Below are 18,519 nucleotides of genomic sequence, written 5' to 3' on the forward strand. Positions count from 1 at the left end.
GGGGAGGTGAAGGGACTTATCTTGGTGGTCCAAAAGCAGCAAAGGAAATCCAGTAACCTCCAACAGAGTCAGGTCCTTGCTTCCAACCGTTCTCCTGTCACAGTCTGGTTTTTGGGGAACAGATCCGCACTCCTCACTCTTTTGTTGGACGCACCATTCATCCACTCAGTCGGTTCTCTTACTTCTAGTTGCTCCAGTGGTGATCTGCTACCACTGTCTTCGAGCCTAAAAGTGTCCAGAAACTGAATAGTGTACTTATCTTCTCATTGTACCCACTCTCACTCCTTTCTTTCTGATCTCCATGCGCTGTTTGGTTAATCGATTGTTTTTTCCCCTTCCCCAGCTCGAAGGTGCGCTCCTTTATTGCCTCTTTGGCTCCATCCTCTTTTCTTTGCCAGGGACGGAAAGGACTGTTCTGTGCTCTTAATTTTCCCTTTCTGCTACAAGATTGATATTGAAATATGCCCCTCCTGTAGTGTGAGCGTTGCGACTTATTTCACAAAAGTAAAGCCAGCAATGTCTTACTGACATACTGGTATTTTTAACATGCCTTTTTAATGAGGGAAAGGGCTTGTCTGAAAAAATGCGAACAGAACTGCTACTTGCTCATTGGTCTAATCCCAGTTGCATAAGCAATGCATTGACTTGCATACATTTAATCTCCGCAGACGGCAATCAAAGAAGTGTGTTTACTGACACGTATTGTTGCTGCGCACAGCTGTCATAGGGTGGAGTTCCCGGGGCGAGGCCAGCTCTCAGTCACTGTTCGTAACAATGAAAGGTATGTGGACAGAGTTAGTGTGTCGTGCATTTCCTCAGTTGTGAAAAGGGAATGTGGGTCCTAATTTCGCAGAAAAATCAAGAGGGCATAGTTGGGTTTGTTTTAAATTCCGTTCCTAAATGTTAGACATGCCAGTATTTTTTGTATAAAGATAGGGAGTATGTATCTTCACCACTTTCATCTCTTCAGAACCCAGAAATTGTTGATTTTGTAAATCTAAAATTCAACCTTCTTCTCTCTAGTCACAATTTAACAGCCAGCTCTGGATTGTGTAACCAGATTATTTCTTGCATAAGAATTTCCCTGCGATGGGGAAGAGGGATGTCACCACACTACCAACGGGGGGATCCTGGACACAACTTGCAGCCACCCAAATCCTCTGCGCACCCCCTCCCTGTGTCACCTCAGCCTGTCATGCTAAACCATGTGCCAGGCACATGCAGTGGTCATTGCTTAGTCCAAATGCCAGATTAGGACAGCCCTCTGAGAGGAGACAAGCACACAGATTATGCCATCAGTCCAGATGGGCAGACCACTCTTGATATATTGAGTCAATGAATGTTAATCTGTAGTCTGCTTTGGATCCAACTTTCAGATGGTTAGTGCAGACATACTCCTCTGCAGTCTGTGATCAGTGCCATTGATTTAATTGCACATTTATTTCATAGAAAATCTGAAACCATTTTAAAATGTGAACAATTGGAGTTTATGCCTGAAAAGTAACCATTGATCATTTTGTGGCTGCAGAAAACAACACAGAGGTGATGCAAGCTGAACATGAATATAATGACTCGACACAACTAAATGCACCTAAGCATCACACTGTATTCTCAGAGAGAGTATACTTTTTATTCTGCCAAACTTAATATAAATAATGGTCGAGGAAGTTTCCTTGTTTGTTACCAAAACGATTAGCTTGCTCTTGCCTGGGCTTTTATGCTGAGCCCTGAATAATAAATAAGGTGATTTACTGTATCCGGCTGCTTTTTGCCAGTCTGCCAACTGACTGGATGAAGCAGAGTGAACTGGGCCCCCTCCTCCTCTACAGTATTTGTCTCTGATCCTTGGAAAGCAGCCAGAAGGCAGCAAATTGAGCCTGGAATAGAGTATGGAGGCCAGAGGCAAGGTTTCTCATAAGTCCCTTAAGTGGGCTCAATGTGCACGCACCGATGCTATGGACGTTCATGAAGCATTAGCCTGACGGCCTCCATCATCCACACAGTCTGACTAGAAGTGAAGTCCAGAATCTGTGGCTCAAGGAGAAAGCTGGCTGAGATGATAAAAACGCTGATGGTACAGAAGCAGGCAACTCTCGGTAACTCGCTTCAATAAAAATCACACTGTCGTCGCCTGTTATTGATTTGATGTTAAACAAAACAGACACAGTCATTGTCACACGATGTGATTGACGGGGCTTAGCAGTAATTGTCACTGTGGAGGAAGTTTTGGGAGCCTAATAGTCTGAAATGATGGGTTTGTGACCACATTGGATAGAGTTGTTGAGTCCTCTCGAAGAGGTGGCACCACGCCACAGAGGACGGGATCTGCTGAATCATTTCCTGACGAACGCAAGGTAGAGCTGTTATTGGTGGAGATGACACAAGTTCAGGGTCCAGATCCACATTTGCATAACACTTTTAATACCCCTTGTAGAAAGGTATTGCTTTCCAGCTTTTTAAATTTATCGTTACCTTGTTTTTTTTGTCAACATATATTTATTTTTCTTAGAATGGTGGTTTATACAGTTGCACTTTTTTTTTTTTTTTTTTGCACCAGTTACCGTTTTTTCAACCATTTACACTTGTCATGTGCATTCCAATGACAACACGTCTGTGCCAACCTATGGGGTGTAAGCAGACCGTTTGCCTCCTTTTGCTTTTCAGAGTAACTCAGTTAATATTCAGCATGGTAATCAAGTGTTATGTGTCTACCTAGTCCCTGTTTTTATTTTTCCCTTTAAACAGATCATATTTTAGCTCAAGTTAGCTTAGTCAATAATTAACAGTTACATCTAGCAGTTATACGGTGCAATTATTTACTAAAAACATGTGTTTTTGTCGTGGTGTATTGCTATAATTCCATTAGGTAGGCCTAGGTTTAACCCACAAACAGCTGTTGCTACTGGTAAATCAGCGGGTCTTGAACATTTCCTGCCATTGACTCTTCCCCCATGATGCAATGCTGCAGGAATGTTCTCCCTTGTGTGAGGAATGCAGCAGGAGGAAGCTATAGGATGGCGTCTGTATCAAATACTTCTTTTCTTCCTCCGTCAGCCTTGGTCTTTATGCTTCAGAAATTTCAAAATGAATGCCAGCACTTTGTGGGCCGTGTTGTGCCTTTGCGAGAAAACGGTCTTTCACTGTCTCCCACTCTTGTTTCCTGTTTTGTCATCATGGTACATGTGTCATAGACACACTCATTGTTGTGTAAAGTCCAATCAAATCTGACTTCTGCCTGGCGATATCATTGCCTCTCTCACTGCTCAGAGATTACATTTGGATGGGTTTGTTTGCTTCCTTTTTTAATTAAGATTTTCTTTGTGTTGATTTCCCATTAGCCGACACATTCAGAGAAACCCACTCAAATTGATTTCCATTGTAGTAATGCCAATGCAATAATGAATGACTATTTACAGCATTTAGTTTTTTGTCGCTATATTACCGTGGCTGCCTATTCCCATTCTTCACAGATTATTTATATATGTGACCGTGTTAAGAAAGGACACTTGAGGAGAGTGTGAAACACTCACTACATTTGTCTGCTGTAATACAGCGTCAGAGATGCCTGTTTTAGTTTGGATTCGATGCCATTTTCTGCATTGCTCTCGAAAACATGACATGGCAGAGACATTAAAATTCACACTCATGAACAAAATGTGCAGAAATATTATTGATTTTGCTTTGTTGGCCAAACTGGGTTTGGCACTTCAAGTGTCTTTAAACAAGAAAAGACATGCCAATCTGCTCTAATCCATCACCTCGTGCAGCTTTGATGAACCCTGATTGCAGGTGGAAACAAGTATCACACAGTAAAGGACCATACGAGTTGTTCCAAAAGCATGACATTGAAATAACATAAAGGTTGTCAAAATATAGCCCCCTTCATGTTCATTATATTTTAGTGACATATCTCAGTGATCCAAATAACCTTTAAAATATGAAAAACGAATGTCCCTCCTCACAGTACCAATGCGACAAGTACCCTAGCTGTGGGTTCTATCTCTGTGTTTCCTCCTTGCTGTTTGTTTCATTATTAATGAGGGAGAGTGAAGGAACAGCCCCATGTATCATATTCAGAGAGAGGAGCGAGGGCCCACGGGGAGAGCATCACGCAACAGGAAGCACTGCGAACTTAAGGGAAAACGTCCTGTGAGAGGTTTCGGTAAATACCAGCATTCGGTTTGACTTCATGAAGTATATTTCCAGGCAGGTGACGCGTGCACGGCAGGCAAAACGAGCCTGTTTACTGACTTCCAGTTTGCACAGTCATGCCGTCCTTCTTAAGCTCCTGTACCGTCATCGGGTCCTCGTGGTCTGTCATCATGCACGTTGGCATGTGGTCGACATTTTCAAAACCAATAACCCGGGGATGATTGTGTGTGAGAGCATGCAGTGTTTGTCACTGTAATTTTTAAAAACCATGATGGTTCTGCAAACGTGTTATTTTATGTTGGGTCGGTCTAAGCCAGCGGTTCTCAAATGGGGGTACGTGAAGGCACTCCAGGGGGTATATTCAAAAATCCTTTGAAAATAGTTATTTTATAAATATTCAATTAGATATAAGTGGAGGTTCATAAACTGAATTTGATTTATTCTATATTAAATCAGACACTGATGGCAGAGCACTTCTTATCAACCAAAGATGCTTTGCGCTGGTTAGGGGGTACTTTATTATTATATCATATTTCACGCGGGGTACATCAGTGAAAAAAGGTTGAGAAACACTGGTCTAAGCGATACGACTGATCAATTGTTGTTTACATTTGTTGTGCGTCAGTGTTTCTTCCCTACCTTGTGTGTTGTTGCTGTGTGTGCGCTTGTTGTTGCTGAGTGATTTGCTGCGCTATGCCCGACACACACACACACACACCGATGGGAGCATGGTGGGAGATAATGACATAAATCCTATTCGAGGGCCAGCCTCTCTAATTACACTCACTCTTCTGGGGAATTTTCACACCATATTAACCTTTGTTAACCCCTCTTGTCAGGATTCATGCCATGTTCTATCACTTACCTTCCCATACTAGTGGAAAAATGTGTCCATACAATGCCCTACTTACCTGATTTTTATTTTTGTCCCTCCAGATTGGGAGTATATTGCTGTCGTAATGCTATTGTTGTATTGCCTGGACATAACTGCAGTTTGAACGACATGAAGCTGGTTTTCTTGAGAACTCGGCGTCCATGCCTGACTCTGTAATTCACTAATGCAGAGCTCTAAGTAGTGCACATGTTAAGTCCCCCAAGCACTACACATGGACACGAGTGTAATGAATGAACAAAGGTTCTTCCCCTGAGCAACTTGTAGACCTCATGGCCAAAACAGAGCACATCTAGAGTGATATTCCTCACTCCCTGTGTTGTTGCCGGATTTCCTCAATGCATGACATCAGTTACGAAGTTTTGCAGATGAAATGAATAATTGACGTACCTTATGAAATAGCAGACGTTGGACACTGGGGAGTTTATTCATATCTCTCACAGTTTAGTTAGAGTCTGTTTCACATAGCATAACAAAACATAGCATGTTGTCTCTTGACTTCCAAGTTATCCTGGCTCGGCCGAGCCTATTTTCTGTTTTGAGTCGAATAGAAATCTGGTTTGCTTTGATGTTCACAAATTCCCAATGCTAATATTGGTGTTGTTTTGAGATGTAAGGTTGGCTCAGATGATTTGACAGCTGTTGGAGCTCAGGTACTGCATATGTGTCCACAGCTTAAGAGCCAGTTAGTAAAATGCACTTTGCTGCGATCTGAGTGAAGTTCTCTAAATCCAACATATTCAGATGTATATTCAATTTCATGGCTTGCTTATGATGTTCGGTTATCAGTCCAGCAACTACAGATCACCAGAAGCGTTGACAGTGTGTCGCAGGATATGTTAACGCATTCACAAAATTATCACCACGAAAGATGAAAGTATCCGAAATTAGAGAATACATTGTCTGGCCGAGGCAGTATCTCAGTCATCAGGCTTCAAGAACAACATTCTCTGGTTTCAGCTCCTCAGATGTGAATCATTTCAGGATTCTTTAATCAACAGATTAATCAATAATGATGATAATCTTTAGTTGCAGCCTTACTGCAAACTGAGCGTTATAAGATGTTAAGAAGTAACACCGTCAATGAATGCGCAAAGCACACAAAAACATGTAGGGGGGTGGGAGGATGTTTTAAGCCCAGTTAATAAACCTTTATTGTGTTGTTTTCTGTGCGTTGCTTTGTCTGTGTAGTTGCTCATGAACAGCGACACCGGTATTGAAAATGACCTCGTTGTGTCTCTGTGTGTTTCTGTGCAGAGGACGGACCCTCAGCTCCTGGCCCAGTTCTACTACGCTGATGAAGAGCTGAATCTGGTGGCCACTGAGCTGGACGGCCTCGACGGCAGGAAGGACCCTCAGAGATGTACCCTGTTGGTCAACCAGTTCCGCTCTTGTCAGGTCAGCAGCGAGAAACCCACAAAGTCTTCACCTCTCTGCGTCTTTCATTTCATGAAGGATGAAGTTCAGCCTTTGTGAACTAGCGTTTTTATTTCATTCATTCATCATGAATAAATCATAAAAATAGCCCTGGGTTGGAGTAGAGTTAGAGGATTGGCTCACAGTGTGAAGTCAGGTGTATGAACATTGAAACTGGTTTTGCTTGCTGTAATACTTCATCCTGAGCATGACCACATCCCCATGCAATTTAAATGAAAACGACAGGTGCAGTAATGTGTTCAAAACTTTATTAGAAGCTACTATGAAGTTTCAGAAATCTGAGTCGGTCAAACTAAGTGAGTATCTTTGTGTCAGTCTTTTTAGTAGCAACATCTTTATGATTTTCAGTGTTTATCTGTTTTGCTGCAGTGGAAAAATAGTAATAAAAGTAGGAAAGTTACTAAAGCGAAGTAAAAGAAGACATCAGCTTGATTTGTCTCACTCACATGGTTTAGATAGTTTAGATAAACCTTTGAATGGAAGGAGGACTTGCATTGAAAGCAAATTAGGAATGGATTTTAATAGCGGAATGATTACAGCGAGCAAAACCTGTTTCACCTGCACCTGACTAGGGTTGCAAAATTCCGGGAATATTCAAAGTTGGAAACTTTCCACGGGAATTAATGGGAATTAACAGGAATAAACTGGAATTTTTGGGGTAATTTAACTATATTTACCTAGTCATAAGCAGACATGCATGCAAACATTTAGAATACAACTTTTAAAAATGACATTTTTGACATTTTGTGAGTAGAAGTTTATTCTTTCATCGAACAACAAAAACATGAACGTTGAATAAAGAAGGTGTATTCCCTATGATCACCACCCCTCCAACCCATTTTATTTTGTTGCGAGCTATAATTGAAATCTCTCTCTGTCTGCAATACCGCTCTTGGCCTCTACGCAACTCGGCGCTCTCACACTTGCCAGGCATCGGGCTGAAACATTCAGACGCAACACTGATGTTTCTGACAGACAATGTTCCCAACCAGCTGCATTCAGGGTCCAGCTGAGCTAGGCGTGCATAGTCTTGGTTATATGCCGAGCCAAAATTCCTGTGGAAACTTTCCGGAAATTTACTGGGAAATTTCCGCCCCTTTGCAACCCTACACCTGACTGACACATGAATCCCTATGTTTATTTTAATAATTGTTGTTCTCATAATCACCTGACTGGAACTTTTGGGTTTATCACCCTTATCACCTCCTTCTGGATACAGGAGTGGTGATATGACTGTTGCCTTACTCCACATTGCTTGGCTGGGTTCTAAAATCAAGCAGTTTTGCTGATAAGATGAGATAAGTAGACTTTGTTTGGACTGGGCTGTGTGTCATGTGGTTTATTAGTAAACGGTCACAAGAGCAGCTTCTTTGAATGAGAGGCATTTTATAAACGTAGCTTAGATTGAGGTAATTGTGTTTAAGCTTGTTTTAGCCTTTACTCTATGAATGAAACACCAAGTGTATGTGGTGATACAGGTTCTGTTTGATTCAGGTCTTTATGTGGTCAGGGCTGAGAGGAGCTAATAAGGTGTTGCTGTGCATGAGTGATAGCTGCCATGCCGCTTCACGCTGAGAGAGCTGGAGGTGGTGGAGCGAGGTCGTCATCCGGCCCGTTGTGCCTCAGCCTCCCCCACTGCCTCGGCTCACAGGGGAGAACCGCTTAATAAGGTCATCACTTGATCCCCAACTGTTCTGTTCATCCTGGCCTCTGCCATTCTGCCACCTTGTTTTTCTTTGGCATGTCTTTGCAGTTTCTTTCTCTTTTCATTGTTGTGAAGCTCTTCTTACTTTATTTCTTACCCCAAATTAATCAAGTCTAGGCTTTTCTGCAGAATCAGTTGAATGATTAGCTCTTGTAAAGAGTGTGTGCGTACCTCAAATTTGTCTCTGATTAAGTTGCAGTGAGTCCTCAATGTTTGTTGGAGAATGATTTAAGCAGTATCATACCCCACAGCCTCGAGGCCCCGAGAGTAGAGGGCAAGCGCACTCAAGCCAGCATTTTGCACTTGAACCTGCCACTGCTGCTATCAGCTTTTATTCATGGCTCTCTGTGGGGGTTGCTGGCATGCTGCTCATATTATGTTGGCACGGCTGTTCTTACAGTGCGGCCTGCTGGAACAGGTGAGCGAGCGTATGTGTGTGTGTGTGTTTTGAGATGGACGAAGATTGAGTTAGGTGCCGTGCACAAGAGACAGAGGAAGATAATAGGTCAGAGATGGTGAAAGGAGTGAGAGGTAGGCTGTAAAAAGGATAGAAGCCCGTCTTTTGTCAGGCACAGGTGTCACGCCAGAGTGACTACCTCTTGATGATATGAAACCAACAGCAGTGAAGGTTATCATTGGGGTCCCCTGCTGGGAGACGCTCACAGACAGTGGGGTGGTACTCGTGCCGGGCCAAGATACACATACACACACACACACACACACACACAGCACACGGCCATAAAGGAATCAGTGGTTAAGCTCTCCTTCTCAAAGCTTTTTAATCTTTTTCCTCAGGGCCAGCAGAGAAAGACGCAGCGCTGTGCCTGACAAGATTACAGTGCACAGTGCAGCTGCGGTAGAGTGAAAGGCTCATTGTAAGTCATTGTCATGGCTGTTGTACATGCCAGCGGCACGTAAGCTCTTGATTAGCTCTTGCTGTGTGTGACACTGCATTTTCACTACTTGAATTATGGGTTTAAGTTTTATGTTTTTATTGAGAGAAAATGCAACTGCAAGGTCCATAATGGTCTCATGTACTTGTCAAATTGATTTAATTTATGTCTTATCAATGGTCTTTAAATGCTGTAATACAATGGCCGTCTTGAAAAAGATGAAGCCGGGATTATTAACCAGCATCAGTTCAACACTGAGAAAATTGTTTATCTCTAACTAGTTTGTTCAATTTTATTTTCTGTCACTCTTTTGTTCATCTGCAGGACACTGTGTTGAACATTATCAATCAGATAATGGATGAATGTATTCCCGAAGACCGGGCCAACAGAGACTTCAGTGTCAAGTTCCCTGAGGAGATTCGCCATGACAACTTGGCAGGGCAGCTGTGGTTTGGGGCTGAGGTACCGTATTCCCTCGAGCGTCAGTCCAGGAGAAAACAATCTTGCACAAGTCCTACACGCGTGCATACAAATATTGCATTCATAATTTCGTGTTTTTCAGTTTCATTTCTGTACAAGAGGAGATGATTTATGATGTATGTGTTCTTGTGTAGTGTTTGGCTGCCGGCTCCATCATCATGAACAGGGAGATAGAGAGTATAGCAATGCGGCCCCTGGCTAAGGACCTCACACGCAGCCTGGAGGAGATACGCAACATAACCAGAGACCAGGCCCTGAGAGACCTCAACTTGTACACGGACCGCATGAAGGACGCATTGCGACATTTCGACGGCCTTTTTGCTGAGTTTGAGCTCAGGTAAGTGAAGGGCCGGACATTATTGGCAATTGTAGCAATAAGAATAATCCACATTTATCATCTTCAAAGATTCTTGGTCACAAGTTTGCCAAAGACAAACAACAAAGCTGTGAATGCCATTACATTCTAACTTTCTTTTTCTTTGCCAGTTATGTGTCAGCCATGGTGCCTGTGAAGTCGCCCAAAGAATACTATGTACAGCAGGAAGTGATCGTGCTCTTCTGTGAGACTGTGGAAAGGTGAGTGTACTGCTAGATTCATCTGGTATTGAACAGAATTTAAATAATATCTGGAGATAATGTGGTACATTTTTTATCATGTGTTTTTCCTTTTTATGTCCAAGGGCTCTAAAGCTGGGCTATCTCACACAAGACATGATCGATGACTATGAACCTGCACTGATGTTTACAATTCCCAGACTAGCCATTGTATGGTAAGTGTTGCCTGTATTTTCCATTCTTCCACCCACTTCCTCGTTTTCTACCTTCTCCTGCCCTCTTATATAATTTTAAACATATTTTTTAGTGGGCTGGTTGTGTATTCAGAGGGACCTCTCAATCTAGACCGAAAATCAGAGGACATGTCTGAGCTCTTCCGGCCTTTTCGCACTTTATTGAAGAAAATCAGGTACATTCCATGAATATTTAAGTTTTCATCACCATTATCGTTTTTCCTGTATCTGTATGTTTCAAATATCTTACTATTATTTTGCAGAGACCTGCTCCAGACCCTTTCTGAGGAGGAGTTATTGGCACTAGAAAAAAATCTTTGTATCACTCAAGACGGGGAATTGTCCACAGACCAGGAGCAGGCCGCAGACAGCTCACCAGCTCCAGTCCAAGAGAATCACTCATCCTGCAGCCCCGCTAATGACACCTCCAAAGGGGAGAGTGAGGGTGAACAAGAGCATCTGGCTCCGCTTGTCTGTACCAGCCAGGAGGAGGAGGAGCTGGCAGAAGTGGAAAAGGGCTGGGAGGAGGTAGAAATGGGAGGGGAGGAGCAGGAGCAGGGCCTGCTGTGTGAGGAGGCCGAAGAGGCTGAGTTGGCCTGTTCCATGCAGTACGATGAGGAGGAGCTGGAGCAGCTCAACATGATGGTGTACCGCGTGGGGGACGAAATGTCCACCTTTCTGTCGCCTCCCAGCCAGGGTCAGTCACCAGCACACCGTCCCCACAGAGGAGAGGCAGGAGGCTCCAGTGGGTCTTCTAGCACTGAAGCCTCTCCTCGCAGGCTCCTGGTGGGCCGAGGAAGGACAGGCATCTATTTAGAGGAGGAAGACAAGGTCTTCTTCATGGAGGACCTGGACGCAGCAGGAGACGGCATCACCAGCATTTCAAGAGAGGCCTGTCGTTGTATCACCTCTCCTTCCAAAGTACCTGAGTCTGCTCGTCCTGTGCAGTGCAAGCTGGTGCCACAGCCAGACTCTGCCAGGAACGGTTGGTACACTGAAGCACATTCAGAGCAGCCATGCCCACAGCCACGCAGCCAGAACACGCACTGTCCTAAAGCAAAGCGTCCCCCTTGCACTTCCGCTCTTGGCTCTGAATCCTTGCCTTACGCCAATGGGTGGGAGATGGGCTTGGAGGGGACAGCGTCTGAAACGGCTGAGGTCATCGCCCACCGTATGGGTGGGATGAAGCTGTCTGCAACCGTCATCTTCAACCCCCGATCCCCCAGCATGACAGAGCTGGCCGTGGACAAGCTGCTGCTGCCACGGCCAGCTCCCTCTGAGATTGAGCCCTGTGGCCCTCTGATGGCCACTCACTGCCTGCTCAACTCCTGTGTCTGTTGTGGGAGCTGTGAGGATGGTCATGAGGATGCCATCACCGCAGAGTCCACTGGACTTGGGTTAGGCCTCGCCCTGGGATTGGATAACCGCTGTAAAACGGCAGCTCCCAGCACTGTCTTCCAGTCGTCTGCTTGCCGGCTACCCCCACAAGCTCACGAGCCTCACAGCAAAGGTGAGCTCGCTCAGTTGACTCCCCCTTCTTGTCGCTGCGCTGCAGAGACCCTGGAAGAGGATTCAAACTCACAGCTATGTGAGAAGTGCCTGGTCGTGGCTCCATGGCCGGGGCATCACGCTCATGACTCTGGCTCCAGTGGTGGGGATGGACCCTCCATGTGCAACCACCAGCCGAGTAATGAAAAGAGGCAGCAGGCCACTGGGGGCGGACAGAGGGACAAGGAGACGGAAAAGGACAAGTCAGGAACAAAAGACTTGAAGAGGGACACCAAAGAGGACGGCAGTAGGAGCTCCAGGTGCGCTGACATTTCTGAGTCCTTTAACTAGCTTTCTTATTTATTTGGGGGATGTAGGATCTTTACACAATCTTGCATCAACATAAAGAGTTTTATTTCACCATATTTCGTCATATTTTAAAGTATTCGGTTGCTTTTATCCATCCTCTCATTTTTCACTTTGCCTTATGTTGCCTTCGTTTTATACCTGTATGTTTATTTTGCCATTGTGTTTTTGATTCTGGACGACTTGTATTCATCCTCTTTTTTTATTATTTGTTTGGTTGTTTTTAGTTTTCAGAGCTCCCCCCTCAGCTCTGTGTCAGGTAGTGACTGTGAGAGTGTGTCGGTCACCACTTGTAGTCTGTCAAGCAGTCCATACACTCCCAGGTAACTCAAACAAGTGTGTGTCACTGTTACGTTTGTGAGTGTCTTTTTCCTGCCCACGCTAAAAAAACAGGAGCTTAAAAACTGAGTCCTTGCATAAAATATAAAAAGACACTTTGTTTGTTCCAGTCTTTATGCAGTCCTTTGTTCACATTCAGGAATCGACTGAAGTGTCAGTCACCCCGTCCCATAAGGGTTTCAGGTGACGGCATTCATTTGCCTCCTGGCTTAGACTGTAGATTTAATGAGACAGATGTTGTAGTATAGATTCCCGTGTACATTCTGACCAGAATATTTAATGATAACCGCATAGTCCTGACAATTTGTGAAATAGAGTAGATTTAGAATGCTTTATTTATTAGTCGAGAATTTTTAACTGAAAGTCCATATACAATGGATGAAATATGATTTGAATCACCACTATCACCTCTCCCTCCAGCCCTGTCAGCAGCCTGACCCCCAGCTCAGGGATGTCAGAAGACCTGGACCATCAGGAGATCCAGCTGGCCCTGCATAACGCCAAGCTGGCTGCCAGGAACAAGATCCGATCACGCTTCCACAGCAGCAGCGATCTCATCCACCGTCTGTTTGTTTGTATATCAGGTAAAAGCTCTCGCACCGTTGGGCCCCGCTCCCTCCACCTCTTTGTCTTTGCCGCTGCCTCATTTTGATATCCATTGTGTGTTCTGTTGGGATGCAGGTGTTGCTGATCAGCTGCAGACCAACTATGCTAGTGACCTTCGCAGCATCCTCAAGACTCTGTTTGAAGTCATGGCAACCAAGTGTGAGGAGGGAGACGACGAAAACCAAAGGAAGGGTGAGGAACATGTCTTCGACATACGATATAGTGCATTGTCCATCATTAATATAATACAGACATGATTCAGAAATGCCTTAGTATGACTAAACATTTTTGTTTTTATTGGCTTGACTGATGTAATATGTCTGTAAACGTCTTCATTATACTGATCCATCAATCTGCAGCCGTGCTTTTAACACACACAAAAACAATCAATCACACACTATGCCGGTTTGACCAGCAGGCCCTGTTCTGCGTAGTGCTGTGCTGGAAGACTGTGCCCTCTGTCAGGAGACCATTTCCTCATCTGAATTGGCAGCAAAGGCCCGGGACGGCCAGTTCGAAGGTCAGAAAATACACCGACAGTTCTATTAATCTGTTCCTTTTCATCCTTTTTCCTGCTGATGGTGACGGGACTACTTTGTGTTAACTGTTTCTCTTTCTGTGTAGACCCTCCAGACTGGGTCCCAGATGAAGCCTGCAACTCCTGCATTGCCTGCAAGGCTCCTTTCACTGTAATCCGCAGGAAGCATCACTGTAGAAGCTGTGGAAAGGTACAATGGCTTTCAGTCTGAGGGAGTCTGGGTGGCAGGATTCTCAGCTTAATGTGTAGTTGATCAAACTGGTGATTCATACATTGTGTGTTGCCATCATATGGATAGTAACTAATACATTATATACGGTGTCATTTCAGATCTTCTGCTCACGCTGTTCTTCCCATTCAGCTCCTTTGCCCCGGTATGGCCAGGTGAAGCCTGTTAGGGTTTGCACACACTGCTACATGTTTCATGTCACCCCCTTCTACAGCGACAAGGCCGGCATCTAACTCCACATTGTCACCCAAAGCACACAGTCTGCCACAACAAACATATGCAACGGACAGATCCAGGGCTGTGTACAAAGCAAATGCCACTCTGCGCTGGTATTCATAATGGTCAACATCGTACCTGCTGAGCAAGGCTGCAGTGTGAGGCCATTACAGATGACAAAGCAGAGACGAGACACGCAGCCAAGAGTGGTGACTCAACCTGTTTCTGTTGCATCGGAGAGACTGGCAACCAAAGGGTTTGATTTCAGTGCCCTGCCAACACACAACAAGGATTCACACATGCCTGCCTGATTTATAGAGGTGTAAAGGGGAGAGCGGATAAACAGGCAATAACAGATTTTGAACTGGCATTGTGCAACGGTCCTCTGTAGCAGTTTGCAGCACAAAATCAGAATTGGCCACCTTGTTTGATTTGCCGATTTTGTTGTAAAATGAAAAGACTTGTGACATATTTTCCTATGCTTTTGCGAGCTTCCTACATTTGTGCCAGGGCTCCCCCGGGACTCGGATTACTCAAAAGAATGTAAGTCATGATAACCATGTAAATAAGGATAGATCTGGTAATAGCTACATTGCAATGTCTTCAGTAAACATTTGCTATTTATATGGGGATTGGAAAGCAAACTTCCCCATACTACCAGTCCTAGTAAAGCAAAAATGAAAAACGGACAGCTTTTATATTAAGATTCTTTCATGCTTTTTAATGGCAATGAATGTGTAATTCTTTATCAATTTATGAAAAGGTGTCAAGGTTCCAACAAGTTTGACCCTTCAGCTCTTCATGGCAATGGGCTGTGCCCACTGCTTTTACAGGCACACCATGGCATGTTAGGTTTTCTCTGAGGACTCCGCTGCACACTGAGATGGTTAAAAGGGATTCCCGAGTCATCGCTGTCAGGTCTTGGAGGCCCCCTAGTGAAGAGGTGACCTCTTCGCTCAGTGCCCTCATCACCATGTTGTGTACAATTTGTTCTGAATCAGAGGCCTTCTGAGGTGATGGCCGACAGATTACAGGCCAATTGTTGCCCATTGATTTCTCTTCCTACTCACATTTGTGCAATATTAGTACTAACTGCAATGGTCCTGCACATTTTAGAGACAGCACGTAGCTATATCAATTGTAGTTATAGGCCATTTCTTAGGAGATAAAGTTGTTCTGATTTGGGTTTACACAAAGTTCCAGCTTTGGCTCTGGTGGTACTGTTGGACATGAACAGATATTATGTCCCCTGCATGACATCATTTGCACCTGACTTCCTTTCTGCTCTTGAATCTGCTTCCATTGACCACGTACAAAGTATCTTCCATGCTCATGATACAACAGAGTTTGTGTGTCTCAAAGTTCAGAAGTTGCCTGTCAAATATGGACCTTTTGAGCAACATGAATGAGATATCACATCTGCTCTGACACAAAGCAGTTTCTCAGGCATTACATAATCAAAATCATTCACTACTCTTGGATCAATCTTATTTTCATCAAAGAACATATGAACTCACTTTGAAAAGGTATGTTTTTTTTCCTTTATAAAGAACAAAAATAATGTATGAAGCTATAATTACTTTTATGTAAAATACAAAGAATCATGCAGTAATTAAAGGGTGGGATATCCAGTTATTATTTTAGAGTTTGGTCTTTTTTTGTAAAATTAATTTCCATGATAAGAGCTGTGTAAAATATTCAACAAACAAATAATGTTATATAGTTTTAAATGCGATGTATATTGAAATAAATTACTTTTTCCTGTTTAAAATGTTGACTGATAATATCTCCACTTTTTACAGCAAAGTACCATTGAATTTCTGCTTTGAAATGTGTCGGTAGATTTGTGTCCTGGATTAATCGACGTACTGTCTATTATAGTCCAATAAAATAAAAAAATTAGCCTGGTCCTGCCCCCTAATTGGTAAAGTCATAGTGAGCTAAAGTTCCACAGAAAACATATGAAGTCCAAGATATCAATGGTGTGGATTTAAAACTTAAACTTCACTTTAATCGCCACTTATTTGCATACATACATGAACTTTGACCTCTGCATTCAACCCATCCAAAGCCTTTGGGGCGCTTGTCGTCTCACTGAATGACACTTTGACATGCAAACAAGAGGAGCGGCGATGATCCACTCTAACCCCTGATCACAGCTGCTACAATTTCAGAAGTGCAACTCTATTGTGATAAACCACAAATCCCTCTTTATAAGAGTTGAGTGGGTTAAAAATTGTTACAGTTGTTTTATTTGAATATTGACTGACTCAATATTCTCCAGAGATGCTCATTTACAGCCCGAGGCTATTTGAGTTGCTATTTGTCAGTTTTCCCTGCCACTTGAGTTGGCAGCGTTGGCCCACTCATCAGATGAGCAACATCCTGCTTAACTGAATCATGAGTTGTGTGGGGAGCTGGAGTAACACACTATTATTGTTTCAGATTCTTTCACACAGTTTCGCTATGTTTTGTTGATCAACTGTTTTCTGTGGCTCTGGATGGAGCATTCTTAAGAAACCTTGTTTTATTTTGCAGAGATCATGAAGATAGCACTTTTCTCAGAGAAAGTTTGTGTTACAGATTGGGGGAAATAGAGTTTGAAAGATGTGGTTCTTTACCACACATGAAGGAGCCAACTATGCTATTAGTTGCAATACTAAAGACTTAAAGTCAGGATGTCTCAGCTTCTGCTGCTTTACATTATGTTTTTACCCATCTCTTGGAAAACAAATTGGTGGAGTGACCCTCTAAGAAAATACAAGATCGTCCCCAAAAGGTACAGCGCACCATACAGGACCAGCACAGGGGGAAAAATATTTTCAGAGACCCCAAAAATAGCTGTAAGACACATACTTGCTGCCAACATACAGTATCATGAGTGAAAACAGTTAAGCTGGAGCTGTGGAATCCCCAAGTTAAGGGATCGGATCTGCACAAGAAAGAGACCACTAGGTGGCAGCACTTGTTCATGGCATTGTAATACAATTGTATTTATCAGTCATAAGAAGTACATTATATAGTGACAAGTTAGATGGATTCCAATTAACCAAAACAATTCTCTGATAAACTCTTCTTGCCTGTGACATACATTACGTGGGGTATGGCGAAAAAGCTCACACATTGCTTAGTAATTCAGGTTCCTCCTGTAAAATATCTCACGTTTCCTGCAGCTGCCTGACTGTGGAGTCTAGTACAGGTAGCTGTCAGGGAAAGCCAGGCCCGGGACGCACTGCTCCCCTTCCTCAGCCAGGTGCTAGGGCCTCCTCCTCCTCCTGGCTGGGAGACAGGATGGCGTCTGGGTCGGCCTTCAGACTCAGCCTGGTTGTCCCTTTTCTTCATGAACAACACATGCTCACGCTTCCATGTAGGAATGTTTGGTTCTAAAATGACAGATATAACAAGTAAATACATGATGGATACAACTAGGTTGCAAATGAACCATAAATATAAAATATAAGAGAAAATAAACAGCATTAAATACGTCTGTACCACTAACCTAGACACTTATTAAAGGCACAGGCAAATATAACTAAATATATGGTTTAAATACACGTATACTGCCATCTACTGGTAGAAAGGGGAAACACATTTATTCTGCGTCTCATACAGGCTCTGCTCTGCGTTCACTCAAGAAACAAACAGCAGAATACGATGGAAAAAATAAATATGAGTGACAACGGCAACAACTCTGCTCACAAAAATGACTTTGATTAAACTATATTACTTGCCTATCATTTTATTACCTTGGCTTTTATTTTGACAGACAAAAAAAATCGATTGATTGATTATTGCTGTGTACATGGATACATTAAACCGCCGGTAGTCAACTACGGTTGCTAACATACTCCCATCGACCCAGGGGAATTCATTTATATTGATTCATTTATTTTTCTTCCAATGTTACCTTGATATGTGTTTACATCATAGACTTAAAAAATGTCTTGCTTACAATCCTTTTATTGCCATAGCCTTTATTTTTGAAAGACTCGTATTTCCGGTCACTTGCGCTGCTGCGTCTCTCTTCCAAAGAAATCAAAAGAAGGATTTGCAAAAAACAAAATCGGCTCGCTATTGAAGTTTGATCCTCTCATATTTTCTTTTTGTGATTCAGACGGAAAAAACGGCTTTACTTTTCAGTTTGGGGTTTTAAACAGAATACGAAAAAAAACCATGGTATTTTTGTAATTTCTTTTTTTTCAACTAAACAATAAAACAAACAATAAAAACGTACACGGACCGTGTAGTATCCTCCTGTAATCTCTCCAGCTGTTATCTCTTTTCCCGTACATTAAACTTCCAGCGGTGACGATAACGGCTGGTGATGAAGAGGCTGGTGTGGCTGAGAGACACGTGACCGGCCTCTGCGGCCTGTGATTGGTCCGCAGCT

At 43.3% G+C, this 18,519-nt stretch overlaps 1 protein-coding gene across 3 annotated transcripts; it reads left to right on the forward strand.

Annotated features, from left to right (window-relative positions):
* Positions 1–9,418: 9,418 nt before the first annotated feature.
* On the forward strand, positions 9,419–15,830 carry zfyve28 (zinc finger, FYVE domain containing 28). 3 transcript variants are annotated; one of them, XM_079228362.1, is made up of 12 exons: positions 9,419–9,541; positions 9,694–9,896; positions 10,046–10,135; positions 10,240–10,329; positions 10,422–10,523; positions 10,611–12,155; positions 12,408–12,524; positions 12,961–13,124; positions 13,222–13,338; positions 13,562–13,666; positions 13,771–13,874; positions 14,015–15,830. In XM_079228362.1, the coding sequence occupies exons 1-12, from the start codon at positions 9,434–9,436 to the stop codon at positions 14,144–14,146; spliced, it is 2,877 nt and encodes a 958-aa protein (XP_079084488.1). In that variant the 5' UTR covers positions 9,419–9,433; the 3' UTR covers positions 14,147–15,830. The 3 variants fall into 3 exon arrangements, with proteins under 3 accessions (XP_079084488.1, XP_079084489.1, XP_079084487.1); XM_079228363.1 differs by having other exon boundaries at positions 12,429–12,524; XM_079228361.1 differs by having other exon boundaries at positions 12,429–12,524; positions 13,565–13,666.
* The last annotated feature ends 2,689 nt before the right edge of the window (positions 15,831–18,519 follow it).

This window comes from Taurulus bubalis, assembly GCF_910589615.1.
Source record: "Taurulus bubalis genome assembly, chromosome: 1".
Lineage (NCBI taxonomy): Eukaryota > Metazoa > Chordata > Actinopteri > Perciformes > Cottidae > Taurulus > Taurulus bubalis.

Excerpts from the sequence above, each read along its gene's own strand:
- zfyve28 (XM_079228362.1), top strand. The coding sequence starts at position 9,434 with ATGGATGAATGTATTCCCGAAGACCGGGCCAACAGAGACTTCAGTGTC. Across the intron at positions 9,897-10,045 it reads TTTGCTGAGTTTGAGCTCAG|TTATGTGTCAGCCATGGTGC; the intron begins GTAAGTGAAGGG and ends TTTCTTTGCCAG. Across the intron at positions 10,136-10,239 it reads TTCTGTGAGACTGTGGAAAG|GGCTCTAAAGCTGGGCTATC; the intron begins GTGAGTGTACTG and ends TTTATGTCCAAG.